The sequence below is a fragment of the Peromyscus eremicus genome, chromosome 5, assembly GCF_949786415.1.
Source record: "Peromyscus eremicus chromosome 5, PerEre_H2_v1, whole genome shotgun sequence".
NCBI classification, from domain to species: Eukaryota; Metazoa; Chordata; class Mammalia; order Rodentia; family Cricetidae; genus Peromyscus; species Peromyscus eremicus.
The window spans coordinates 70,111,019-70,126,001 of record NC_081420.1 but is presented as its reverse complement, the minus strand read 5'-3'; the positions used below and the strand labels follow the sequence as shown (position 1 = coordinate 70,126,001).

The following is a 14,983-nucleotide window of genomic DNA, read 5'->3' as shown; positions in this document are numbered from 1 at the left end:
AATTGTGAGCCGACTCAACTCTTTCTCCCTTAAGTTGCTCCTGTCACAGCAAGAGGAGGTGAAATCGAGACCCTTTTATCTTTTTATGGCTGACACATGTGGCAGGCTTTCTCGGACATCCAGCCCCTAAATTATGACACAGAGACTTATTATTAATTATGAACGCTCAGCCTTAGTTTAGGTGTCCCACTAGCTCTTACGACTTAAATTAACATTTCTCTCTCTTCATCTAAGTTTTGCCTCCGGCCTTTTTACCTTCCTTTCATTCTGTGTGTCCTGCTTTCACTACTTCCGCATCTGGCTGGCAGCTGCCTGCCTGCACCACCCCTGCGCCAGGCCGGCCCCCCACCCCACCCCACCCCGGACCCCGGTGTCTCCTCTTCTTTCTCCCTCATTCTCTCCTCCTCCCTCTGGAGCCTAGATTCCTGTTCCTACTTATTCTCTCTCCCTGCCAGCCCCGCCTGTCCCTCTACTACCTAGCTGTTGGATGTTCAGCTTTTTATTAGACCAATCAGATACCTAAGGCAGGCACAGCAACACATCTTCACATCATTAAACAAATACAGCACAAATGAATGTAACACATCTTTACATTGTTAAATCAATGCAGCACACCTTTACATCGTTACAGTAATATTTCGCAACATAAACAAAAGTCACACACCTTTACATTGTTAAAAATATTCCACAGCAGACACATACCTGCCTTTTCTTTGTGTGATATGTTTATTTATGATGACATCATGAGAACTCCTGGGCCCTTCCCCCCATTGTAAATCAAATTGTACTTTTTATTTCTGCTTTCAAACTCCGGAACATTCAGACTTCTAATTCCAAGAACTCAGAGTCCTAATATGATTGTGAACAAAGCAGTGGGAGTGTCTACACTGCAGAGTCTTTGTAAGATCTACCTCAGGTCATTTCCTTCCTTCCTTCCTTCCTTCCTTCCTTCCTTCCTTCCTTCCTGCCTTCCTTCTTTCCTTCCTTTTTTTTTTTTTTTTTTTTTCCCAGAGCTGAGGACCGAACTCAGGGCCTTGTGCTTGCTAGGCAAGCGTTCTACCACTGAGCTAAATCCCCAACCCCCCTCTTTTCTTTCTTTGTTCATAAGGGTATGGATGTTTTGTCTGCGTGTCTGTCTTTGCACCCTGTGTGTGCATGGTACCCACAGAGCCAAAAGTGGGTGTCTGAGCCCTGAAACTGCAGTTACAGATAATTATGAAATGGTATGTGGGTGCTGGGAATCAAACTCGCGTCCTCTGGAAGAGCAGCAAACACTCTTAACCACTGAGCTACCTCTCCAGCTTCTTGTGGTGTTTTCTGAGTTTGCTCAGTGTATTTATTTATTTATTAAGTGCTCTTTACATGCTAAGGACAAGTGTTGGGGATTTGGTAGTAAACACAGTAGAAACAATGGTCCCTTCATGGAACCTACATTGTGCAAAGATGCTACACTGACTGAGTTGAATCCTATGTGAGTAAAACTTGAAAGATGATTGTTGACTGAAAATGCTAAGCTGGGGACCTGTTAGGATGCAGAGAGTGAAATCAGGGGGAGACGGGGTGCCTACAGTGTAGAATGAGAAGATGAGAAGGATGATTTTGGTCAAGGCTCCGCACAAACCCCACATGTACAAGGCACATGGTGGAGGAAGAATTGGCCAGCAAGTTAAAAAAGGAGAGAACCAAGGGAGAAACCAGATAGGTACCTGCCAAGTTGAAATCAGTCAGCAGAGACCTTGAAGGTCACATGCCCCGTGGGAAAGACTGAGAAGCATCTGTCACGTTTACCGACCCACGAGCCATTGATGGTCTTAGTGAGAGCAGATGCCCTCAAGAGGTAGAGGGCAAACTTCAGCAGGGAAGAAGTTCGGAATGAATGGAAGACGAGGAAAGCCATAAAACAAATACAGACTGTCAGGAAGTTGGTCAAGAGGTCAGAGGTGAAGAAGGGTGAGTCAAATACAGGCTTGGGTTCAGTTCACTTCCTTTGAGCACGAGAGAGAGAACTGAGCATGCCCACACGTGTGACTGTAGATATGCGTAACCACAGAGCACACGTGGAGGACCGAGGACAGCCTCTCATCCTTGCCTTCCTCAGCGTTGGAGGCAGCATCTCTGTGGTTTCTTCGCAGCCTGTACAAGGCTGTCTGGCCCTTATACCTCCAAGGATTCTCCTATCTGCCGCTCCTTACAGACTCTTGCACTGGGGCACCCCGTTCTTACATGGATTCTCAGGATTCAAATCTGCTCTTCATTCGTGAACAGCAAGGGCTTTTACCCACGAAGCCGTCTCCTCAGACCCCTGTTTTTACTTTCTGTTTATAAAATTTTTCAAACGTGAAGCAAATGTGTAACATACCCATTTTTCCATGGTTACATCATTTTGAGATTTTGTGGAATTATTTGAAAGTAAATGTCACATGCATAATGTTTCTCTCTAAATACTTCACTTTGCTTCTCTGAAACGTAGGTCTTTTCACTCTAACAAAAATAATGGACAATTAATCAGTCCCTCAGGACCACTAAATGCCTAGTGAGGGCACACACAGAGGTCCCCAGTTAGCCTCAGCTGGTGCCTGTGGCGGAGGGAATGCTTGGGTCTTCGTTCAGTTTCCTGAAGGATTCTGTAGTACATTTAAACAGTGTCTAGTTACTACCAGGGACCATGAAATCCTGAACTGAGGGGAGACAGTGGTACCTGAGAACTCCAGGGAGACGCTGGGATAAATGGAGGGAGGTGCGGAAGGAGCCTTACCCTCACCCCTGCACTGTAGTCTGAAGTAGGAGTGGAACCAGCCGGAGGCGACCTGAAGAGTGACAACAGGAAGCGGAAAGAGGTCATTCCCTTCCAGTGGCATCTTTCGTAGGCTAACTTGTGTAAGGATCGAGTCCAGATCTCTCCATTACATGTTATACTGACACACAGAGTGCTTGGCATATGACAGATGCCCAGTAAACATGTTTTGTAAATGAATATTGAGAGTAAAGATGGGGGTTAAGATTTGAGGGAAATAGAAAATGTCCAGATTAGAAACACTGCTGCTGCACTCCTTCATTCTCATAAAAACCCTGTCGTCAGGTCATTTGTTTCCCCCGAGAATGTTTTTGTTTTCCAAACGCAGGGCGTCAGAGAAGTTGAGCGTTTCATCCAAGATCACGAAGCTATTGGATGGAGCCAGACCAAGAGGGTCTTGGCAGCATGTGATTGGTCCATGGAGTAGTCCAGTGGGGACTGTGGGCATTGATTTAGAATCTCTGGTCAGCAGGTTGCCTCTAGAACAGCTGTTCTCAACCCAACCTGAGGGTCGCGACCCCCTTGGAATTGAACGACCTATTCACAGGGTCACATACCAGATATTTACATTACAGTTCATAACAGTGGGAAAATTACAGATAAAAAGTCACAACAAAATAATTTTATGGAAAGGATTGCAGCATTAGGAAGGTTGAGAACCATTGCTCTGTAAGTTTCTGTTCTTGCAAAGAGGCTTTGTAGACTGGTGTTAGGAGTTTGTGAGCAGAAGATGGAAAGATGTCTGAGCAGTTAAGAGCACTTGTTCTTGGAGGACCTACCTTCTATTCCCAGCACCCACAGTGTGGCCCACAACCATTATTAACTCCAGTTCCAGGCGATCCAGCACCCTCTTCTGACTCCTGGGAACACCAGGCATAAAATAAAATAAATCCATAAATAAAAACTTAAAAAGAGAGTTTATGTGCAGAGTTGCCTGGGTCTGCAGGTGAAGGGTCTAAGGAATGCCTTGCTTCCACACCTCACTCAACACCTGGAACACTTTCCCAGGTCACCGTTCAGAACTCCAGCCAACAGGTAGAATTTTCTCTCCTGCAAAATCCCTGATCCATAAGTTCTTTCTAGACGCTTAGTATCAGTTGCAGTTTGGCGGCACTAACATGGAAAAGATGGGCTTTGATGTGATTTGTGGCTTTGCCTGTTTATACACTCAGAAGTTTGAAGTTCATTTCACCTGTGTTTTTCCAAGTGTTCATCAAAAAGCCCCATGGGGGAACCGAACCTTTGAGAAAAAGTACACGTGACACTTGTTGACAGAATGCTTCAGGGTTGGTTGTTTTCTGCCATGCTGTCTAGTCTCAGAGAGGGAAGTTGTAGTGTGTCACCTGTGGGCACACTTTTGAAAACAAGAGCTTGTTGATTTCCTGTGTAACAGTTTCTTCAGCACGGGTCAGAGTGGTAATGGCTAGTGTCTCCTCTGTGAGCCAGGCTTTCTGTGGCTCTGTGAAGAGTTCCATCTTGGCAAGCCTTGTTTTCTGTAGCACTGGGGATTGAACCTTTGTCCTTACGCATGTGTGGTAAGTGCTCTATCACTGAGCTACAGCCCCGTCCTGGACACAGCCTTTTTAAGGAGAAGAATGTGAGTAGAGGAGTTGATGAGCCAATGTCCGTGCCTTGGGGGCCTCTAATAACCTTCGTGTGTGCAGAATATTACCTGCCATAGAGTGACCCCCCAGAAGAGACCCTAGAACGTGGCTGTGAGAAGTTTGGACCATGAGGCAGATAAATGTGATATTACAATTTCTTACTAAGGTTTTGAGTGACAGCTCGCATCACCATCCCTGATACTTGAGAAAGAGTGGGGTTCAGTACAGACTGTGGCATGGGGTCTTTTGACATGCCTTCACTTGGCCGTCCTCACAACTTCATTCTAGGTGGGCATTTGGGAATTTCATTCTGGAAAATGAAACTAAAAAATAAAGTGGTTTAGTTAACCTACCCTAAATCGCACAGCGTGTAAATGGCTACCCAAGGGTCTATGCCTCATCTTCCTGGCTCACAAGTCTGTTCCCTTCCTCCCTCCCTCCCTCACACAGTACAGATGCCCCCAGACTGTGTTAAGACCCACTCATCCACCGTCCACCACTGGCAAACACCACACTTTTAATCCCTTCAGTCACTGTGGGACATTTCCTTTGCAACCAAGAACTATTAACCACCTGTTGTGCATTAGCAGACCTCAAGTCAATTTATTGGCTTCAAATTATGCTCCACTCATCTGATTTCAAGTAACAAGCGGAGATGAAACTGTGGGAAAAAATTAGACTGAGTTCAAGTATTCAGCTCAGTTGTTGTCTGTAAGGAAAGTGGGGGGGTCAGAAGCATCTTTGAAAATTGTCAGAATTCTGCATAGCAAAACCCAGACAGAAATTGTTCAGTTCTAATGAGAAGATCTGAGAACTTTTTATCCTTTAGCTAGTTAAATATCCCCAGACTTGATTATTATTAATGTTTACCACTAAAAGGTCCAATTAGAATGTTTTTGTAGCTGGGCGGTGGTGGCACACACCTTTAATCCCAGCACTTGGGAGGCAGAGGCAGGTGGATCTCTGTGAGTTCGAGGCCAGCCTGGGCTACAGAGTGAGTTCCAGCAAAGGCACAAAGCTACACAGAGAAACTCTGTCTCGAAAAAACAAAAAAACAAAAAAACAAAAAAAAGAGAGAGAGAATATTTTTGTTAAAGTTTCAAAAACTCAAAATGGGGGTGGGGAGATGGCTCCGTGGGTCCTTGTTTGACTAATGTGAAGACCTAGGTTTTGTCATGTAAAAAGCCAAGCAAGGCTGCATGTTTCTGTAACCACAGCCCTGAGGGCAATGGAGACAGGCAGATCTTGAGAGCTCCCTGTCCAGAAAGCTTAGTGGAGAGGATGAGTCTCTAGACGGTCAGTAAGAAACCCTGTCTCAAGACAGTGACACCCGAAGCCCTGTGTGGTCTCCGTGTACCAACACACAAGCAGGTGCATACGTGTACGCAACACACACACATACCAAAATAATCCAGAATATAACCCTTAACTGTTGGTGAGCATCCTTCCAGGCCCCTGGCATAGGTACAATGGCTGGAGCACTCACATTGGAATTGTGGGGTTGATGCTACCCTGGAGGTTTCATCTCTGTATCACAGACCTTAAAAGGATCATTTAGAGTCTTCCCCCATTGCAAAGGCCCCTGTGATGGGTACCCATAGTTTATCAAGAACTGCTTCCAAGAGGAAGTAGCGCCCTCTTGTGGCTCGTTGGCATATGACCCGAGTCGTGTTGTGTTTTGGCAACCCTGAGACTTGATGGCGGCCAGCACCCGGCTCAAGAACTCCAGCTTGTTTTGTAGCTCCGGCCCCTTCATGCCCATTGAAGTCTAGATGAAAAACAGAATACCTAGGCTTCTAGCCCCAGACTTCCAGCAGCCTCTTCTTCACCCTCCACTACACCACCTTCAAGATCAAGAGGTGAGGTCATCCGTAGGACTTCTAGGGAAAAAGAAAGAGGACCTAGGTAGAGTGTCCGTCCCTTCAGTTAAAAGGAATTTCCTTTCTTGCTTGTGCTTCTGTATCCAATTTTGACGTTATGGATTAGTTGGGCTACTGAAAAAAAAATCTCTTTAGTGGTAAGATGGAATGTTCTACCACAACTTCCAAGGCAAGATTTTTTTTTTTTCATTTTTTTATTTTGATTTTCTTTCGTGGCGGAGGTTGCAAGGGCAGAGGGCAGATGTGGAGGGATGGGGAGGGGATGAATAGGATCGGGGGCATGATGTGAAATTCACAAAGAATCAATAAAAAGTATTTTTAAGATTGAATGTTCTCATGTTTATATATGGAGAACACAGATCTAAGGGTGAACGGCACACAGTGATTGTTTTCTGAAAATAAAGCCTCAAGAACTGGAAATTTCTACTCTAAATAAGCACCACAGTAGAAAGGTTATGTTTCACAGTGATCCGCCATGTTTTGACGGCTCTTTTTCCATTTTCCCTCTCTCTCTCCTGTCTAGTACATAGTGGAATGCCACGGGGTCACCCTTCTTCCTCAGTTCTTGGGAATGTACCGGCTTAATGTTGACGGAGTGGAAATATACGTGATTGTTACAAGGAATGTGTTCAGCCACCGTTTATCTGTATATAGGAAATACGACTTAAAGGTGAGGTTGACTTTGATCATTTTCATTCAGTGACTCAAGCTTACCCATCCACATTGTATATGTTATAATTAATCGTGTGAATGAAATGATTCAGATGCTCCTAGAGCTTGTAGCTAGCAGGCAGCTGCCAGTGCCATGGGATTAAGCAGTCCTTGCTACTACAAACATGTCAGCCACATACCCTATAGTGGTCTAAGTGCTGGGAAGAGTTGATGAGTGGAACAGACCAAGGCCAGCAAGATAGCCCAGCAGGTAAAAGCACTGGCCCCATGAGTCTGATGATCTGAGTTTGCTTCTCAGAGTCCATGGTAGAAAGAAAGAACTGGTTCCCACAAGTTGGCCTCTGACCTCTACCTGCACGTGCAACACACACACACACACACACACACACACACACACACACACACCAGTAAATAATTAAACAGAAAAACAGCAGAACAAATCTTTAAGGATTTTATGTATTATATATACATATATACATATATAATTATCATTATTACTATTGTTGTTATTTTAGAAAAATGGTAAGTGCTGTGGGTAGAAATGAACAGGGAAGGCCACACTATTTGTTCACAGTAAACAAGTAGCTTATTGCTGAGCTACAGCCTCAGCCTTTTTTCTTCTTATTTTGAGACAGGTCTCACTCAGTTGCCCAAGCTAGTATTAAACTCACTCTGTAGCCACAACAGACCTTGAATTGTAATCCCCGGCTCGGCTTGCCTGAGCTCACAGGCCTGTTCCACCAGGCCTAGCCGGTCACACGTTTCTAAGCAGGGTGTGCGGAAAGGTGCACCTGAGAAGGTACCATTGGAGTCACCGTGAAAAGTGAGGGGAGATAAAGGAGACAGTAAAATCTCCTAGACTGGACATTTCAAAGACTTGGAGTGAGATGGACCACCGGCAAATTCTGAGTGCGGTGATGTGATCTGACTTTCAGAAGTTCAAACTCAGCCATCTATGACATGGTTGCACGTCAAAACCAAGAGGGCGTTGCGTTTTCATAAGTAAAGTTTTATTGATGTATCATCATGTGGATAGTTGGTGTTATCTGCGCATTTGCAGTATAGTGAGCAAGCTGAGCAGTAACCACAGAGACTTGAGGGACCACAGAGCTAAAAATATCTACCCTCTGACCCCTGAAAAAGGTTTTCTTCCTTGATCTGTGGTATTGGTTATCAGGATTTTCTTTTTAATCTCAGAACTCATTCACGTGCACAAAAGAGGACCCTAAAAAGGTTTGCCATGTAGAGTTATGTCTATGGGATCTACAGTATTAGAAATGGTCACAGGGGCTGGAGAGATGGCTCTGTGGTTAAGAGTGCTTACTGCTCTTCCAGAGGACCTGGTTAGTTCCCAGCCTCAGACAATTGCCATCTGTACTTCACCTCCAGGGGAAGCTAACACCCTCTTCTGGTTTCTGCAGGCTCCCCCATATACCCTTACACATAAATTAAAAAAAAAAATCCTTGCTTAAAAGAAATGTATGAGAATATTAAACTTATTAAATTATTAAATGTTGAAATTGATGTTAACATTTATTAATAGCTACTTTAAATAATGAAAAATATTATGTACCAATGAATTTTTATGAAAATAGCTATTTTTTAAAAGTAAAATATTAGTGAGACAAACATCATGGTTTTACTTTTTTTTCATTCTTTTGGGGGGCGGGTTTCAAGACAGGGTTCCTCTGTGTAGCCCTGACTGTCCTGGAAGTCACTCTGTAAACTAGGCTGGCCTCCAACTCGGAGATCCACCTGCCTCTGTCTCTGGAATGCTAGGATTAAAGGCATGCACCACCACTGCCCGGCACATTTTATTTTACTTAAATTTATCCTTTGAGTTTCATGTGTATATATGGTGCATTCCGTTCACATTTATCCTTCCCTCTCGCCCCCTTATTTCAGATGTCTGTAATGTCTGAATTAATATGAGACTGTTGGAATGGCCTATCTGGTCATGCTCTCAATGTGTTGTGCTATTATTCGGTTGGGTAGGTGGGAGAAAAATCTGAACTCACACAAATACATAGTTGGAAAAGAGAGCTCAGGAGTTTTAGGGATAATTGTAAACATTCTTTGATAATACACCAAAACTTAACAGTTAGTAATATCTCCAGTCTTAGTTACACTGAGAAATTTGTTCCCTGTTCATTAAAATCTATTGTCAGTTGCGTGCACTGTTCTAAGTGTGTGATTTTTGTAGTCTGACATGTCTCACTGGAGACCTATTTGTTCCTATTTATTTATTTATTTTATGTGCATTGGTATGAAGGTGTCAGATCCCCTGGAGCTAGAGTTACAGACAGTTGTGAGCTGCCCTGTGGGTGCTGGGAATTGAACCTGGGTCCTCTGGAAGCGCAGCTGCTGCTCTTAACTGCTGAGCCACCTCTACAGCCCCAACATACTTGTTTCTTAATTATCATAGTATCCCAGTGTCAGCATATTGAATTATACAGTATCAAAAGTCGTGTGACCATTTCCACGAGTCACATTGAAAGCCTTTCTTGTACGAGAAACAGAGGACAAACAGTTTTCCAAAAGTCTGGTTTTCATTTGATGGCATTTTGTCACTGACCTCAAATCCTGTCAGTCATGTTGAGAAATGAGGGAACACAGCTCATCGAGAGCCTTGCAGTTTCGTTCATTATCGAGCAAGTGTTTTTCAGTTTCTCAGATCAGGACAAACACAGTTCATTTGTAGTTTTCAAATAAAGATGTTGTTTTCTGGAAAAGAAGGTAGCGGGTTCCTCACTGCACCTGTCAGGAGAATGGCTCTGAGCAGCATTCATTAAACAGACGTGCTGTCTGCATGCCCCCTCTTCAGTACTGAAAGGTGTGTGCTTCAGGATCAAGGTCCTTCATTGCATCATCAAGGACCTACCTAAAGGATGCTAAGGATCTGAGGGTATCTCCATGACAGATATCTTAACTGCTTGTGAGGACAAAGCCCACTGTTGGATTTGCAGTGTCCTTGTGAACAGCGAGAGTGAAGAGGCAATCAGTGTCTCAGTTATAAAGACAATTCTGCCAGATGTGGTGTCATACACCTGTAGCCTCAGCAGTCAGAACACCGAGGCAGTGGGATCAAAGTTCAAAGCCAGCCTGAGCTACATAACAAGTTTCAAGCCAGCCTTTAAATACAGATGAGGTCCTGTCTCAAAAGGCAAAACAAGCAAGCACCCGTTTTGACCTTGCAGGCCCCCGAGAGCACCCCAGGATGTGAGCCACACTTTGAGAATGCTAGTGTAAGTAAAAAGAAAGGATGGAGCCTCTGCTTCCACCCTCTGAATTCCAGACAGACTGGACTTCCTGCACACGGCCTTGCCCTGGCTTGCATCCAGCTCTCAACTCAAGCCATTTTATTGCCCTGGAATTGCCTCTAGGGAATCCCATCCACACCCAGGTCTCTCCTTTGACACCCGCTCTTTCCTAAAGGAATGGAGCAGCCGTGCTCACACTATGCTGAGAATTTCAGGGCTCTAGGTGGTGCTCTGACCATCTCACTTCAGAAAACCAGTGTGGCCTCAGAAACCTCATGAAGTTGGCCGCTATGTGCAAGTTGCTGAACCTTTGAGCCTCCGTTTCCTGGTTTATTGCAGCAGGGATAGCTTTATCTGCACTTGGAGGATGCACTGTGCATACATAGCCTTATACACAGCATAAGGCACAGCATATAGGAACTGGGGGTCTCACCTGTTCTGCTAGTGTATGAGTTCCTTAAGGGCAAGCCTTTTGTCCTACTTATGTTTATCCCCTTGAAAGGCTAAGATAGCCCCACCCCCAAGTCAGCATGCCCAGGCGTCCATTACCTTTATAGATTGGATACTGTGCTTGTAATGTGCCTTAGCATTTCACAATGTCATCTCTCTCTTTTTCTTACAAAACAGAAACACTTTTCTTGCCCGAGCCCTCGAGTACATAGAAACCATAACCTTGGTGTCATTTCATGATTCCAATTCAAGGCCCTAACTACTGTCTCAGAGTTTCTGTTCCTGTGACAAAACACCATGACCAGAAAGCAAGTTGGGAAGGAAAGGGTTTGTTTGGCTAACACTTCCAGATCATGGTCCATATTTGAAGGAAGTCAGGACAGGAACTCAAACAGGTTAGGATCCCGGAGGCAGGAGTTGATATAAAAGCCATGGAGGGGTGCTGCCTAGGGAATAGGGCCACCCATGGTAGGAACATAATCAAGATAATCTCCCACCAGACATCCCCACAGGCCAACTTAATCTAAACAGTCCCTCATTAAGACTCCATTCCCAGGTGAGTCTAGATTGTGACAAATTGACAATTAAGAATAACTATCAGGGGGCTAGAGAGATGGCTCAGCAGTTAAGAGCACTGGCTGTCTTCCAGAGGTCCCGAGTTCAATTCTCGGCAACCACATGGTGGCTCTCAACCATCTATAGTGGGGTCTGATGCCCTTTTCTGGCACGCATGCAGATAGAGCAGCCATACACACATATAAATAAACCTTTTTTAAAAAAAAAAAAAAAAAGAATAACCATCACTGGTACAAACAGGACCCAGTCAGTGGCAAATGCTGGGCATAGGTCTGAGCACACCTGTGCTCCTGGAATGGCCCCTCTGCCTGGTGCTCCTCTGACTTGTCCTCAAGAAACTTCGAGTGTTTTCCCTAGTCCGCTCACCACAGGCTTGATGCCCACCAGTGCTGAGCATGCCAAGTACCAGGGAGTGGAGGATTGGCATAGGGGGGCTCAAGCCTGCTCTGGGTCTCTCTCTCCAATAAAGGGACCCCTTCTGCCAGTTCCTGCATCTGCGGAGTCGAGTGTGCATGCATCAGTGAACAGGTGGTGATGGGGAGACTTTTTCTTTTTTCTTCCTGAAGCTAACCAGTTCCTTTGCTCCGGTCAAATACGGCTTCCCTTCATGAACGGCCACTTCAATGATTCAGGACCCGACTGTAGCAGTTCAGGCGTCTAGTGCTGGGGGGAAAGAAATTCATAACTCTGTGATTCTTCTCCAGCCCCTTGTCAGTAAACACAGACTCTGTCATGAGTGAGACACAGAGAATTTAAGTCATGATTGCTGAATTCACGTATTTAGGAAGCTAAAGTAAGAGTCAACTTATCTATGTGTTCCTCGGCTTTTCCTTTGAATTAAAGTCGTACTCCCAGAGGAAAGTTCCCCTGCTTGAACACTGACTGCCCCCAAAGCCTCCTGTGGCCCTCAGAGGGGACTTCCCATCTCCCATCAGACATTTCGGCTAACACAGTTTTGACAGACGGCTTTTGAAGACTGGTGCAGCGGACTAGGTGCCGCGGAGATGAAGGGCCGTGTTTTCCTCCACCTTCTACCCCTGTGCTCAGCATAGGGCCTAGAACAAAAGAGGTGTGGGGAGGCCTGTGGCTTTGAAGGGATCTCCAAAGGAAAGCGAGTGAGAAAGTGCTCAGTGGAACTGTCCCTTAGTAACTAACCCTGGGGAGAGGGACACATGACACAGAGAAGGCTGTCAGAGGCAAGGATGGTCCACATCCGGAGGTCACGATACGGGAAAGGGGCATCCGGTGCTTTTCTTGCCCCCACCAGCTGATGGCCCAACTCCCTTTTGAAAATAGTGAAACCAGCCGTTTCCAGCACCTGATGCAGCTCTGATCGGTGCTTAGCAAGTTATTGCTCAAGTGATGCCAGGTTTTCTGATTTCCAAGCAGGTGGGTAAAGAACCAGAGATAAGTCTGACAGAAATGGCAGGAATGGGGTTGGAGGAGAGTGGACGGTAGACAAGAATACTTGTAGGGGGAGCCACAGACCAGGCGAGGGCTGCTGTTGGGACCAGGGGAACACGCTGAGGGCGGACCTAGAACAGAGCTGGGTTTGTTTCTTCTCTGCTCTGCCCAGGACCACTTACATTACTGTGTCTGTTTCATACAAGTCCATTCTGACCATTTCTTTGTGTTTCAGGGCTCTACGGTGGCCAGAGAAGCTAGTGACAAAGAAAAGGTAAGCACCATGACTGTCCAGGAAGCGTGGCACCATGACTGTCCAGGGAGCATGGCACCATGACTGTCCAGGGAGCATGGCACCATGACTGTCCAGGGAGCATGGCACCATGACTGTCCAGGAAGCGTGGCACCATGACTGTCCAGGAAGCGTGGCACCATGACTGTCCAGGGAGCATGGCACCATGACTGTCCAGGGAGCATGGCACCATGACTGTCCAGGGAGCATGGCACCATGACTGTCCAGGGAGCATGGCTGGCTGGCACAATGCTTCTGCTCCTTCTTCTCGTACCCACTGTGGTTCTTCCCATTCCCCTGCAACCTGGGGACGCATGCCTTCATCTCCTCGCTCGGTGGCTGGATGATGCTGTAGTTACTGGTCGTGTGCGCACTTGCCAGGCATGGGTCACAGGCAACCTGCTGTGCACAGAGCTTCCTGTACCGTAAACTTAGCTGAGATAGAACCTCTCAACTGAGAATGTGGGTCCTAGGGGTTGAGGAACCGGGGTCCCAAGGCCTCCTTACCCTAGTTAGTCACATGTGACTCTTTTCTTTGCCTCTGTTCATTTACTCGACCATTACATATTGACTTGGGTGAGCTTCAGATTCCTTTTTGAGTATACAGAGGCAATATGGGATCGGAGTTGATTTTGCTTTTTAAAATGAAGGATGAAAAAAACTACCATCTTTGTATGTCTTGATTGATTGTAAATCAAGTAATATATGACTCTCATTTGCTTTCTTTTACAAAATTACAGATTTGAAGGGTCAGTCTGTAGGGGACATTATAAAGAGGCCTTTCAATTTTAAAAGTTAAAAATACAGTATTTCAGTATTGGTAAATAAGATATGGGCTGAGGTAGGATTGATAAAGCAGAAAGAGAAATTTGTTAGATGTTAGTAAAAATTCCAAGTGACAACTGTGAACTGAACATGTGTATGTATTTATGCTTTATAAAATACATTGGACGTTAACAGGAAACAATTCTTCATGAACAACTAAGTTTATAGTTGGAAATCTTTGCAGAAGTCTTCCTGAGATCCACGTTTTAAGTCAGTTTGAAGACTGTAATTAGTTCGGATTGGTAGATGGAGACAGGAAGAATTGGATCCAATTTTGTTAAAAGTGAATTACTTGGAAAGGACATAGAAAATTAGGATTAAGTGATTACATGTTGGAAAGACTTGAACAGCGATAACAGGTCTGCGCACTAGTGAACAGAGAGGTGATTCACACCTGTTGGCTTGTGACAGAAGAACAGGAGAAGAGTAAGTAACAGGTCAGCGCACTGGTGAACAGAGAGGTGATTCACAAATGTTGGGTTGTGACAGAAGAACAGGAGAATGATCAGACATTTGAGATATTGATTTAATGAAAGACTGGGAATAAGATTTGGGCTGATTAAAAAAAAAAAAAAACAACCTGCCATTCTAGGTGAGATAAGAAAAAAATGATTTCGTGTGTGATTTCTTTTCAAAATTAAAATACATTAAAAAAAATAATAATTTGGAAACCGCCTTCCTGCCTGTACCTCTAAACTAGCTCAGACTGACGCGTTGGTCAGATTGATGGATGGGGAAAGGCTTACCTGGACTCTCGCGTATTTCCACACACCAGCCTCAGAAGGTCTTTCTTTACCACCCCATTTAAAGTTAGACTCAAGAATTCAAATTTTTTTATTAAGTTCTTTTAGAATATTACTTTGTTTCAATTTGAATTTTATGAATTTGCACACATCTACTCTGCTGTGTTCGTTCAGAAGTGTGTGCATGTGTGTGTGTGTGTGTGTGTGTGAGAGAGAGAGAGAGAGACAGAGAGACAGAGAGAGACAGAGAGAGAGACACAGAGAGAGAGAGAGAGAGAGAGAGAGAGAGAGAGAGAGAGAGAGAGAGAGAGATTGATTGGGGGTTTTGTGTGTGTGTGTGTGTGTGTGTGTGTGTGTGTGTGTGTGTGTGTGTGTGTTTTCATGGTGACTGTCCCAGCTTTAGGGACTGAAATAATGGGTCACTGAGCCACATCCTGTAGAATAGGATGCTGTTCAGTAGGAAATGGTATTATCATGTGAGGA

At 44.9% G+C, this 14,983-nt stretch overlaps 1 protein-coding gene across 2 annotated transcripts in view; it reads left to right on the top strand.

Moving 5' to 3' along the window:
* Positions 1 to 14,983, top strand: part of Pip4k2a (phosphatidylinositol-5-phosphate 4-kinase type 2 alpha) — a 178,287-nt gene that overhangs the window by 138,388 nt on the left and 24,916 nt on the right. The window contains exons 5-6 of one of the 2 annotated variants that reach the window (XM_059263654.1): positions 6,802 to 6,948; positions 12,876 to 12,914. In XM_059263654.1, coding sequence (XP_059119637.1) covers positions 6,802 to 6,948; positions 12,876 to 12,914 — 186 coding nt within the window. The remainder of the gene's footprint in view (positions 1 to 6,801; positions 6,949 to 12,875; positions 12,915 to 14,983) is intronic. The other variant, XM_059263655.1, reaches the window with a different exon arrangement.